This window comes from Theobroma cacao, chromosome 9 (genome assembly GCF_000208745.1).
Source record: "Theobroma cacao cultivar B97-61/B2 chromosome 9, Criollo_cocoa_genome_V2, whole genome shotgun sequence".
Lineage (NCBI taxonomy): Eukaryota > Viridiplantae > Streptophyta > Magnoliopsida > Malvales > Malvaceae > Theobroma > Theobroma cacao.
Window position 1 is genome coordinate 11,608,093 of NC_030858.1, and position 14,177 is coordinate 11,622,269.

General features: G+C 34.7%; 1 protein-coding gene across 1 annotated transcript; it reads right to left on the reverse strand.

Annotated features, from left to right (window-relative positions):
* On the reverse strand, positions 1,850–13,038 carry LOC18589218 (FGGY carbohydrate kinase domain-containing protein). Its single transcript, XM_018127977.1, has 15 exons — positions 12,705–13,038; positions 12,011–12,090; positions 11,699–11,816; positions 11,387–11,565; positions 9,997–10,079; positions 9,703–9,887; positions 7,338–7,399; positions 7,025–7,133; positions 6,817–6,936; positions 6,352–6,471; positions 6,152–6,272; positions 5,902–6,058; positions 4,371–4,443; positions 2,786–2,913; positions 1,850–2,188 (listed from the first exon to the last, which is right to left on the reverse strand). The coding sequence occupies exons 1-15, from the start codon at positions 12,922–12,924 to the stop codon at positions 2,066–2,068; spliced, it is 1,878 nt and encodes a 625-aa protein (XP_017983466.1). The 5' UTR covers positions 12,925–13,038; the 3' UTR covers positions 1,850–2,065.

Sequence of the window (14,177 nt, forward strand, 5' to 3'; positions counted from 1 at the left end):
AATTAACCATGAGGATGGGAAAAAAAAAGTATTTAGCGAAATTTACTTGAAGATAATTCCTTGTTTCACAATGAATTAAACATTGCAGCTGTACTTTGAAGTAATTTATAACCAATTATTAGGATCAATTAAGAGAAAAGTCTTTATTTATTGTCTCTTATCATGCAAGGCACTTTTTCACTTTTCAATTTCTCTCCTTTTTTTTAAAGGGTTTTTAAATTTTTTTTTCAATGCTTTTATATTCATTCCTTTCATTATATCTTTAATTACCATTCATATATTGGAGATACACAATTTATAAATGAATCTTACACGTATGATAGTGGTAATAAATGCTTTAAAATAATAGATAAAAAAATATAAGAGACACCTGAGCAATTGATTTATTGATTGATGCATGATTTTCTTGTTTAAAAAACAAGATTCAAACCCTCATTCACCCAAATCGAAAAAAAAAAAATGTAAAAGAGCCAATTCTTTTTTTTTTTTAACTTGTTGGAATTAAATTTTATTAATGATAAATAAGAACAAATCCAGATAATTATTAGAATAATTATCTAATCCACTAGTAGCAAGGAGAAAATTGAATGAAAAGTTTAAAACATATTACACTAACTTCATTAAAGGATTTGCTTTACTTGTAATTCATAGTTAATTCTTGTCTTTTTCTTTAATTTTGCATTTAACAATGCCAAAGAATCAAAAGGAATGTGAATTTTCCTTCATGCTCTTTTGCTTCCATCTCCATTTTTTTTTTGTTAGATTTGAGAGAAGAGATTTAAGCAAAGAGATCATATATCAATTAATTACCTAAACGCTCGAGTGCTACTTCCCTCTCCATTTTTTTCCTTTGTTTTCAAGCATATTATAATAAAATGGTCTACCATTCTTGTGAAGGTTCACAAAATGCCAACATAGTAAACAATCTACAAAAAAGGTGTTGACATTTGAAAAGCTAATAATAATAGGTAAAACCTTGACTAGTTCCAATATGTCTCCATATTAGATTTATATTTAGCATATCATTAGCATAAATAAAATCGGATTAATTAAACATTTCATACTGAATTATAATGAAATTATTTATTTGGCACTAGAAGAAAATAAATTTGCAATTAAGTAATTTAACTTTCATTCCATGAAGCACATTACACACCTCGTTAATTTCATTAATCAAATGGATGATGTGACAAAAAAAAAAAAACCCTGTTGATGCTCGACAGTCTGCCCATTCTGAGTATTGTTTTTTTCGTCAAATTCATTTCAAGTGCAAACTATTCAACGAAATCATACTTAGAGTATTTAATTGAGTGGAGGAAAATGTTCTCTCTTTTATAGATAAAAGAATCTATGCAATAATAACGTTACACAGTTAACTAAGAAAAAAATCACGAATCTTATATTTAAACTTACAAGTAAAAACCTTTATCTATTTAATACACATTTTTTTTTTGATTAGAAATGTAAATCCATGCCAAGTGTACGTACTCATTAAGAATTGAATTTGGACATAATTTTTTAGATTTGAGCCCAACTAAATCGGATTAATTTATTTTATCAATAAATAATACAATTTTTTTATTAAAGTTTAATTTTAAAATAATAAAATAAACAAAACTGTTGTAGCAAGCAGCTTGAGTTTAAAATAAAGCAATTCAACCCGATTTGCCATAAAATTATGCATTTATTTTTGTTTCCCAATAACACCCAGTTTGAAGGACTCAGAATTTTAGGATAAGCAAGAAGAGATGCATGCGATGGGAAGACTCCCTTTTCATTCAAAATTCCTACCTTCTCTTCTTTACCCCCTCTATTTCCTCCATTTACAAATTGACTACATGAGAGATGATTTCCAGCTAAAGGAATTAAAAATGTGAAACTCATCCATTAATCTTTATTCGGGGTCCTCTGGTCTGTGCTAGGTTTCACATGCAACTACAACACCAATTATTTACACAAGTATCTTTACCAGTAATCCAGTAACTTTACACAGTCCCACTTCCTTAACATTCAAAAACCCAATTCAAGAAAAGCATTCACAAGTTGCAACCATGTACCTCACAATCTAGGCCAATGCTTGTGCCATGATTGAACGCTGTGATAGCTGCTGCTTATAAAGTTCAAGGAAAATTCGGTATTTGGCATCATGATACTTCTTCACCCTTGGGTCTTTTGATGGATGAATGACCTGCATGGTTTCAAGAAGTCAAAGACCAAATATAGGCATGAATCTAAGATGGCTTGCTCCTCTAGTTATGAGAAAGAACACAACACCAGAAACAAAGGGGAAGGTTTCGCTGGGGCATCTGCAACTACCTACTTGCTCAAGTTCAGTGTCAGCGACATCTATTGAACCACATAAAACAAGTGATATGATATGGGTCGTGTAATTAACTCTCGAGATGCATATTGAATTAATTGCTGAGGATCCGATTTATATAATTTTAGCCAGTCGGGTAAAATTATATCAACAAGCTAGGTACCAGCCCAATCATGGACCTAATTGAAAATTGATGCCTAACATAGAAATGTCTTTTCCTATTAGTTGATGCCAATCTATGAGAGACAGCTCCTAGGCCAACTAAGCAAACAAGACCACAATTGCATGCCAGATTTTATGCATTGCCATCAGTTGACTTGTCTAGGTTGAACCCCTTTATGTAAGGTTTAAAACCATAACACAGCTCAATTTTTGGCTGGAGCTTCTGCATGTTTGTACACATGTTTTCATGATAAAAGCATGAGCTAATTGACAATTAAAACAAACGAGGAATACTTTGCATACCTGACCAGCCGCATTAAGTGCTTTCATGGCGTCACTGAGACAAGAATACTTCTTCGCAGCAACTGCACCAAGAATAGCAGCCCCTAAGAGCACCGACTCACTTTCACGTGGAAGTATTATAGGGCAACCTGAAAAAATTTTGAGAGCAAATGGTAAAAAAAAACAAACAAAAAGGAATAACAAATTATGAGCAAGAAAGCCACAATTATTAATCAACATGTTCCCAGCAATAATAAATGCCATTGCTAAATCCAACACCTTCTAGATGACCCATTTTACTTGATTTATGAGACAATTACAGAAATCAAGTTCAGAGTGTCTTCTACAACAAATGTGATATAAGAATAATATGTTTCTATACTAAATTTGCTTCGTGTTTTCAACTTTCAGTTAAATTAGATTTCAATGAATGTACAAAGTACTCAAGTTAATATGACGAACTGCCTCCATGACTGACTACAAACTTGCCTACTGATGGGAATTTGAACATCTTATCCATGAAACTAATTAAGAGGAGAGAGGGGAAGATAGCACATTAATAACAACACACCCATGTATCTACAACAACAAAGTAAGCCTTTTCCTACTATGGCAGCTATATAATATTGAATCAGTAAAATCTATTCAGGGCCATATCCTCAGAAAGCTCAATCAAAGCGAGGTCCTGTCAGTTTTCATCCATTAAATCACACTTTCAAGGGGAGATCTATAGGTTACTCTTTACACATTAAGATGGGGCAAATTTACAGGTGTAAAAACTTAATAAGTATTACATTGTTCCTCATTTTGTTAGTTTCAAGATTTTTCCTGCCCACTTGATCGTAATTTAGGATCGTACATACTAAATCTAGCCAATGTCCATCATTCATGGGAGATTCAAATTCATAACCAATTCTCTTTTCATTAGAATAAGTGGAATGCTCGACACGCTATTCAATAAATGACTTGCACAAGGATATGAAATCCAATGGTAAGCTAAGTCAAATGCCAAGCCCACAAAACTTATCAAGGAGAAGAACAAGTTCTACAATTATTCCTAACAAAAACATATCCATGCCAACAATGCCAAGTTAAATGATGCATACTTGAATCATTCCTGAAGGAATTATTTGCACTGACCCTATCCACTCGTGCTCTTTTGTTTCTCTTTATAGTTGGATCCAAAACTTGACTGTACCAAAACCTCTATAAATTACAGTTCATTGTCTTACTGAGGGTGCGTTTGGCACCACAGTACAGTATGGTGAGGAGTCCCTCCAACCCCACCATACTGTGGTGCCAAATGGCACCTAAGAAGTTTTCACATTTAAAAGTTTGTTTATGGCTAGAAAATTTGTCTTTTCCTCTCAAATTTAACAATATGTACGACAACATATAATTCAGCATTCAAGTGCATCAAAAAAGAATCATTGGTCTAAAAAATCATATACCCTACAAAAAAAAGGTTTTATGTTGCTATAAACGCACTAAATTTTATTGATAAATTGATATATGAAAGTTACTAGTCAATAAAGGTATGTGCATGCATGAACATGTGCACAGTACAGCACATGTATGCAAAAAGAAAGAAAACAAATGCACAAACCAATAATATCTGCGTGTTCTTGAATGAAGAGGGCATTTTTTGAGAGACCACCACATGCAAGTAATGTGTCAATCTGCACAAGAAGAAAGACATAATAAGAAAGGACTTCAAGGGTTAGCGAAATGAATTATAAAGAATCAATTCCTCAATGCCGAGCAACCCTCTTCTTTAGTCATAAACAGCAGCAGAAACATATTCAATTAACAAGAAATAATTAGATGGCTTTAAGTTTAAGCTCCTTGCAAGTTGACATGTATCTGGACATCAAGGTCAAGGGACTGCATTTGGGAACCAAGATCAATTGATATGGTCCAACCAAACCTTACCAGTCAGTGAGGCACAAATTCCTAAAGATATTAAATATTTGTTTGCAAGAATGGTGTAATTCACACTTGCTTATTTAAGAAATAAAATAAAAAACCAATTGAACCATTAAGCTTTCCCTAATCATCAGTAAGGTTCAACTTTGTTGTATATACAAGAAGGGAAAATGAAGGGGTGTGAGTGGGGAGCAGAGAGTGGAAAGTGGGCCAATTTGACAACCAGTAAGGCCATTTGCCAGCAGCTGTTCTAGATCGTCATTTGACAACTAGACAGGAAGCTTGACACTCTTTATCACACAGCCAAAAAAGGCATCATGGGCTGGACTGAAATGATTGCTTCCAGGTTGGTCCTAGGATAAGCTAATTCCAGTTTTATCCATTAAGGCAGGTGGCCTATTTTTTGTGGATCTTTTGAACTCTGCAAGAAATTATTAGGTGCTCTCAGTTCTAAGCTCAAATTAATCCTTGCTTAATTCTTCATTATGCAATCACTTAATTCCAAGTCAACTGCTACCAAGCTGTTTATCACAAACAGCCCTTGTTAATTTCATAATTATTTCAATCAATAAGAACATAGTATTGAACTGGTCACAAGTGAGGGGGGGAAAAACTCAAATAGATCAAAATTTTCAACATTGGAAGATGAATCTGAAATACCAAAGAGATAGAGAGAGAGAGCAGACCTCTATAGCCACTCTATCATTTTAAGGCAAAAAATTAACAATGCAAATCTTGAGTTTTGGTTGAGGATGAGAGCAAATTCCTAATGCGCAAAGAAATAGCAGCACTGGATCATACTAACTGGAGTTCTGGAACCATTTGAAGCTGTGCATATTCATAATAATGAATGGTCCAAATTCTGTCGCAGGTATAGGATAACTGTCTTTCATGGACTGTATTTTAAAACTAAAAACATATGTTCATCCCACAGAAGCATAACAAATTAACATTGATTTCAGAAAACAATTTTAAAGTGAAAGTAATACACCCACTCTTATTAAAGACATAGACAAGTGACACAATGTCAGGGAAACTAGCAAAAGTTACCATCTGTATTTTGTCAATAGGAAAAAACTCATTCAAAAACCCAGAATGGAGAGCAGATTGCTTTATAGACATGGAACTTTAAAACTAGTAAAGTTTAACAGCTGAACAAACATATCTGCTTAAAATAAGTGGATAAAAAATGAGAGATATGCATTTCTTGCCTTATGACCATTGGCATTGCAATGCTCCACAATGTGACGTGTACCATATGCAATACCCTGGATTGTGGCAAGGTATAGTCGAGCCAACTGTTTCTCACTAGTGTCGAGAGTCAATCCACACACTACTCCTTTTGCTTTTGGATCTGCAATCGGAGACCTGTTTCATCACAATGGTAAATTCTAAAACTCATAAAGATAAGTATGTAGTATGAACTAGGAAACTCATAAATAAAATCTTTAAAAGCTTTACCTGTTTCCATGGAAGTCAGGAAGGACGTGTATGTCTTCAGTCAAAGCAGCTATAAACGGACACTGCATCTCAGACATCATTGATTCTAACATATTGTTCAGTAGCAGAAACAGGGAAGTATCTGGGATATAGAACAGAGAATAGTAAGTCAAGCCAATGCCTAGAAGCAGAAAAAAGGGGGAAAGTAGCCAATTACTTACTTCGAGAGGCAGCACGATTTGCAAGTCGAGGAGAAGCAACATGGTTTTCAATTATGTAATCCAATAATGCACCAGTAGCACTCTGCCCACCTTCTGTGAGCCAGTACTCAGGTATCATTGCTATAAAGGCAAATGGAAACATAGAATTACCATTAATATTGAGGATCTGCCAAAATTAACAAGCTAAGTACGTAACCTTACATAATAAAAATACAAAGTCATTCACATTATACCGTTGGGAATTAATGTAAGTGACCAAGAAGACTGGTTAAGGAATGAGTTAGCTTTGAGAGAAGTCTCTAACCCAATCCACATTACGTATAGCCATGTGTGACTGTGTGTAAGTGCTAGTTACAAATGAGAAAATATATAGATGTCTAGTTGGCAAGAGTTTATCTGATGGTTTTAGCAAACCCAGTTTCATAGACCACTAAATAACCAAGATTATGATTTTTCAGAGTATACCTGACCAAAATGGTCCCCATACCCCAGGAATAAACAGCTTGTCCCGCGATACCGCCATATGACAAGTAGAAGTGCCACACACCAGCACCATACGATGGCTTATAGCTTCATTATCATTCTCTGAACATGTGCCATTTTCCAAAAAGTTAAAAAATTACTGTTAATAAAGCAATTGAAGAAAAGGTGAAATAGTTCTTCATTGATAAACCTTCAGCTTCACAATCTGTCTTGGGTAGACTTTCCATTACCCCCACACCACCAGCATGAGCATCAATCAGCGATGTCCCAACAGGTGTTCCAGCTAGCAGACCCAGTTCCTGAAAAACATAAGTTACCAATTTTGAATGAATAAACAATTAGCCAAGACCTAGGGTTCAACAATTAACAGAAGCACCCTCCAAAGCCCACAAAAAAGGATTATGTTTGTATTCTTATATCTAAATAAAAACATTTGCTTTATTAATAGACCTCAAGAGCGCCACTTGAAATCAATGTCAAATCTTCAGTACAAAATTTCTTGCCTTCGCAGCTGTAGGAGTAAGCCCAGAACCCAAACCATGGCCAGGAAAAGCTACACTTCGGCCTGTCATTATAAAAAACGGCTGGTAATAAAATGAAACTAAAAGACAATGATCAAAACATAGTCAACAAGTTCCTTCCACTCATCATTTCAATGTTTTTTGGTACATTCGTGATACAATATCTGCATAATCAAAGTTGAAGACTGTAAAACTGGCAAAAAAGAACTAACAAATTCATTGCACTTCTACATTGGATGCCACTGTCAAATGTTCTTCTGTATTTGAAATTTGGATGGACAACAAAGTAACATAACGGGTGAGTACATATGTATATCCATTCTTTAAGTTTTATTTGTGAAGGTACCAAGGAAGGAAAAAAAGATCAGAGGCTCATTATTGTGGGTTTTTCAACTAATATTCTCCACTGAACTACACAAATAGATCAATTCTCAAGAAACAATGAAGACCACAAATTGGCTATCCATTTAATGCTAACTAGACAATTTTGTGATTAAATTTTGCATTGGCCACCATATGGTAAGAAAATTTTGTGGAAAGTAGAATCACATTAAGATAAGTCATGACAAATTCATTGCATTTCTACATTCGATGCCACTGTCAAGTGCTCTTCTGTATTTGAAATTTTGATGGACAACAAGTAACATAACAGGTGAATACATATGTATATCCATTTTTTAAATTTTATTTGTGAAGGTACGAAAGAAGGAAAAAAAGATCATAGGCCCATTAGTCTGGATTTTTCAACTCATATTCTCCACTGAACTACACAAACAGATCAATTATCAAGAAAAAATGAAGTCCATCAATTGGCTATCCATTTAATGCCAACTGGACACCTGTGATGAAATTTTGCATTGGATACCGTGTAGTAAGAAATTTTTTTGAAAAGTAGAATCACAAAAAGATAAGTCATAGCAAGTCATCACTTTCTACACGTCTGTCAATATTTCTCACTGTACCCAACCAGAGTGTGCTAATTTCAGCAATAAATTTCAGAAATAACATCCAAAATCTAAAATGTCATAATAGTTGAAGACATATCAAACAACAGCCAGAATTAAATGCTGAATTATCCAACCACCCTGACAACCACATCCTAAAGGAAAATCAACAAAGAACAATAAAAATTTTAAAGGAAAAAAGAAAGGAAAAAAACAAAAAAATTATGCTATTAGATGGAAGATTCTGACTCATGTAAACAACTAGGAAATTGAAACACTGACAATAAAAGACTTTTCCAAATTATTAGCAAGAGAAAAGCCCTATCATGCATTTATAAAACTGTTCATATTTGTATTAATAGACTGTTACAAACGACAAGTCAATCCTGCCAACAACTTCTATTCAACTCCTTTTTTTTCCTTTTATTATCAATCAACATGTTAAAAGAAATGTGTACATATTACTTATATCCAAGCGATAAAACACATGTAATCAAGCAATTATTGTGTAAGGACAGAGCATTTTGAATAGCAATAGGCCTAAACCAGCAGTCAGCTTTGAGTCTTTTACCTTTTTGCCCTAGTAATGGATGACTTACCAGATATATTCAGGATATTATATACTATTGAAAGCTTTTTTGCTGAATGATAGGGTATGGTTGATAAAAAAAAGAATGCTTACTGCCAAACTTGAGTTATGGAAAGAGACTTTGGAATCTTAGAGTTTCCAATTCAGTTGCTCTAAAATAAAGTATTTGAAACGTAAATTCAAAACAGAATGGAGCATGAGAAGATGAAGACACACTGCAAAGTGAAAATTTTAAGTATCTTGGTTCAATTACAGAAACGATCGGAGATATTGATGGAGATGTCACCCATAAGCTGAAGGAAATCACAAGATAGAGAAAAGACCACTAATGATTTACAGTAATAACTGCTGGGCAACTAAGTACCACAATAACCACCCCCCCCCNCTCCTCTTCCCCAAAAAAAGGATGAGATAAGAATGTGTAGACATACAAGGCAAGATAAAATTATGAATAAGTGTGTATCACCATTGGGGGTAAAATGAAGGCCAAGGTTATTTTGACATTTAGAAAAAAGACTTACAAGATGTAAGTTAACAGAGGATAACCATGTCAAGAGAGGGAGATGAAGAAAAAGAATATAGTTGAAAATTAGGATGAAGGACACTATTATCTATCAGGCTTACTGAGTATACGGTCCTAATAGAGTACAATGCTGTAATATGATTGACATAGCCAACCCATAAATGGCTCAATTCATTGTTGTTGTTATATCAATCTGTCGAAAAATATCCACGTAAACAGGAAACTATGTCTTTCTCAACTCTTGAGTCCAACCAAAGAATAAGATGAAGAAATGAAATTCTTAAAGCATACCAATCTTAGCATGGTGGCCCTCAACAAGATCACCTAAGCCAATCTCCTCCCAAAAATCATCATCCCATCCACAAGCTTCCATGTCTCGAGAATCTTTCTCATTCATCTGCTGCATGTGTGCATGGCCAAGATATGTCCATTTGCACACTGTGGTGCATAGACTTCGTGTATCATCTCCTGTTGCTCTACAAAAGAAAGTACAAAAATAAGGTTAAATTCATTAAGGTAAGAGAAGAGCCCGATGTCTTGGCATCAAGAAGCTTATGATATAGAAGAGCGGCAGAATCGATGGACCTGTATGACAACCAATCGCTCAAGTCCATCCACCTAAATACCATTGACCAAGACTCTTGCAAATTTTCTTTCACCCACAAAAGCTGCAAAAATATTTTTTATCAACCATTGTCTGTATATCACACAAGCATAGCTAAACTAGTTTCACTTAACAATCATATATGAAAATAATTATAAATAGGGCACGTTTAGCACAGCAGTAAGATTGAAAATAGAAATGTCAGCGAGATTGGTAATTGTAGCACGGAGATAGGAGTTGCAAAAGTAAGATTGAAATCAGTGAAGAGATGATGTCTGTTTGTTAAATATAGTGATGGCAGTGTGGTGAGAAGAGAACATAACTACTAACAAAATTGAGGTAAAAGTGTAGTAATGATATTTTATGTATACTTTATATATTATTTTGATAGTTTTAAAATCTTATAAATATATTCAATGAAAATATTAACACATTATATTAAATTAAAATAACAGTTAATATATTAACTACTAATAAATATTTTATATTTATAAACAACAAATTTATTATTATTTTTCTATGAGATCAAAGTTGTTATATGAAAAATCTATTCGCTTTTTTGCACATTTATTTACCTACTAATATAGTTATGTACTTAATTATTTAATTGTATATGTATATTAAGGATATTAGATTTAAATTGATATATATATATATATATATAAAATATTTAACATTTGAAAAGCTGAAACAAATGAAAATAACAAAATTATTTTTATATTAAAAAACAAATAAGTGAAGAAAAACTAAAAGAACCAAATCAATTTATCCCATATCAAAGGGGAAGATGGAGCATGAGTGGGGGAAAGGCGTAAAGTAGGTTTCCCCCATCTATTTCTTCATCTAATGTTGCACAAGATCTCACATTGATGAGAATGGATAAATTAGCGAAGGGGGAAGCTTATGAAGTATGTCTCCCTTCCCAATCCCATTAGTAACTTCATGATAGTGTGGTGTTTTCTTGGTTACCAAGATCCCACATTGGCAAATTAAGTGATGGGTTCAAGGGAGAAGCTTTATAGATTAAGCTTCCTTATCCCATTTTAATTGAAGAAATGTCCTCCTTTCCTTTCTCCCTATAGTGGGCCTACAAACCATGCATCATAGTGTTAGGTCCACATTATGATACCTATGATTAAGCCTATAGGATATGGTTCAAAATAACTTCAAATTCAATTTTTTTAATTATGTATATCTGAATGAGGGGTTCTCTATCTTCCCAACACAAACACTTGCAATAAGTTGGTTCTATGACTATTTTTCTATCAAAACATGCTGTGTATCCAGAGTAGATTTGCCTTGGGAACTAATTCAACATAGAATTATAGGCTATGCAAAACCATTGGATGACTAGACTCATTGACTAGGTACCTTTGGTGGCTGCATCTCAGGCGAAACAGATCCACCACAGTATTGCAACACTGGTGAGTTACGAGAGTTAATCTTCTCAGCTTGCTTCACAGCTCTATGGTCCATCCAAACTATAATATTTCTTCTTGAATCACCACTCCAAGAAACTGTAACTGGTGAGCCATCGGCATCCACTGCCACTACAAGAAGATGCCATATTTTCCTTAACCTTACGAATATGTTTACTTTTCAGTCAAATATATGACATACTGCACAAATGAAAAGAGTTCTTATTCAAACACCGTATAAGATAATATTTTTCCAAATACAAACCAAGTGAACAGGTAGCTGCAAATCCAATGCCCTTCACTTCTTCCCCTTCAACTTTTGCAAGAGAGCATGCTGACTTCACAGCTGAACAGATTGCATGCCAGATGTCCGTTGAAGATTGCTGGTATAAAAAGAAATGGTTTTGATTATCCCAATATATAATCACACCCCGCCCCCTACAGTAATGTTTCTCCGAATCAAAGGAAATCCAGCATAAACTCGTTCACAAATTGATAGGATCATAGCAAGCTAATTCAGCCACTAAATTAGTCTGTTAAATTCGTGAGCCATTTGAAATTTTCCAGTTCTTTTTACCTCAATACAGTCACCTTCTTTCCATATTTGTATTGGGCTACTAGCAGATCCTAGAAGCTTCCCTTTCTCATCAAAGAGACCTGAAGCAGGCAGAGATATATAAACAAACAAAATGCAGCAATAAGGTTCAGCCCCAGGGAAAAAAATGCATGGTGTGCCTGTTTGTACTACGTTGAAGAAAGAAAGCAAGCAAGTTTCATGATTAAATTGAAATTTGCTAAATTTGGTTCAACTGTTGACTTTGCTATTGGCAATTCGCTTTTAGAATCATCAAAAGTTGAACGCAAAAGCAAAATGATAAATAGCAAGAATCATATTTGATCAAAAAGACCCACATGGTTCAAATGAAACACCATATCCAACATATTGTTCCAGAAAAAGAAAAAAAAATCATCATTTAATCATCAATAAAATTTTAATTCATAATTTTACACTAATCCAACATGTATATCCTCACTTTCTTCTAAAGCAAGTAGCAAAAACCACATCAATTGGAACCTTAAAACTTACAAACACAAACAATGAAGAAAGGCGCATAGCATTAATGGACAATGAATCGAATATATATATATATAAGATTAAGCTGACAGTAAAACAAACAAGGAATCCAACAGTACGCATTCCAATCAAAACCATAATTAATGACGTAATCATTATTACACGGAGAGAAGAAAAAGGGAGAGAGAAAACGGACCAGCACGGGCGCTGCCGGTACCTACGTCGACGCCAAGGAAGGCAGAGCGAGGAGTAGCGGAGGAGGAGGAGATAGCGGCGGCCATTTCGAGGAACAAAGGGGAGGAGATGCTGTGTGAATGAGCGGAGGGAGAGGTCGCGGACCGGTTTTTTTGATGAGGCTGTTGCTGTTGGCGGATAAGCGGCGTCGTATCGGACCAGCCTCTCCTTATACCGGACATTTTTCTTTTAATTTCTATCAACTTGTGTTTCTGCTTAATTTGTGGTTTCCATTTGGTTCATCTCATGATTGTTTCTGATTGCGATTTGCTTCGTAACCACTCATGCCGTTTGGCCTGCAGAAAATAGAAATGAAAAAAAAAAAGGAATGCAAATTACTTCTTAGCAAAGCTAACGGACAAATTTCCATCTTGTCATTGATTTTATTTTATTAAATACTCTTTGAAAATTACCAAGCATAATTAACTATTTTTTTTGGAAATAAAGTTAACACCAAATCATGGAAGCATTACATCCGAACCATAGAAAACATTTCTTGGCACTTTATTACCAAACAAAACTCACTCATTACCCTTGCATGCTAGGAGAGCCTGATTAAAATCTTTCTCATCGCCAAAACCTGTGGGACAGAACTCATAAGAAGGAAAAAAAAAAAAGTACTTTTCCGAGTGTACACCTATACTGCATACTGCAACCATCTACCAAGACAGGACACTACAATGACTCCTTATCTTGACCCACAACACTGCCTATAGAAAAGGGCAAAATCATACTTTTGTTCCATGGCAAGGTACCTTCCTGTGTATGTTTTGCGTGCTGTGCTATTGTGTGAGCCACGTTATTTTCCTCCCTGGAACAATGACAGACTTGTGTACACCGAGTCTTCTCCAACAACATGAGGCAGTTTTCCACTGTGTCCCAATCTTCTACTACTGCACTTATCATTCAACCATTTAACCAGCTGCATACAATCTATCTCCACCTCATCAATTCGTAGCTGCTGTTGATCAGAAATAGATAAAGCCCAACTTAACGCTTTGATCTTCGCCTCTACAATGGACACCTTTTGCTTATATGTATTTAATCCAGCAAGCATAACTTCTCCATGATTATTACGAACAATGAAACCAACACCAACCTTTACCTTACCATTTAAATTTGAAGATGGCAGCATCGTTAGCTTTGGTCCCTAGTAATAATCTCCATTTATTCTCCTTATTTCTCACACCAATTTCAGATATACGTGTCACGACCCGATACTATCTTCGAGTCCGTGACAACCGTCGCGATGTCCCAATAGACATTCATTATTTGGAATGCCAACTGAAACCCCGTAAGCTTTAATATTAGTTTTCTCACCTCTCCTGCGAGCAACAGTTGCTAATATCATATTTTAAAAGATTATAAGCTATTTCCAAACCAAAAACAATAAAAAAATAATTTTCGTCCCACAAGGGTATTTTGGTCATTTACC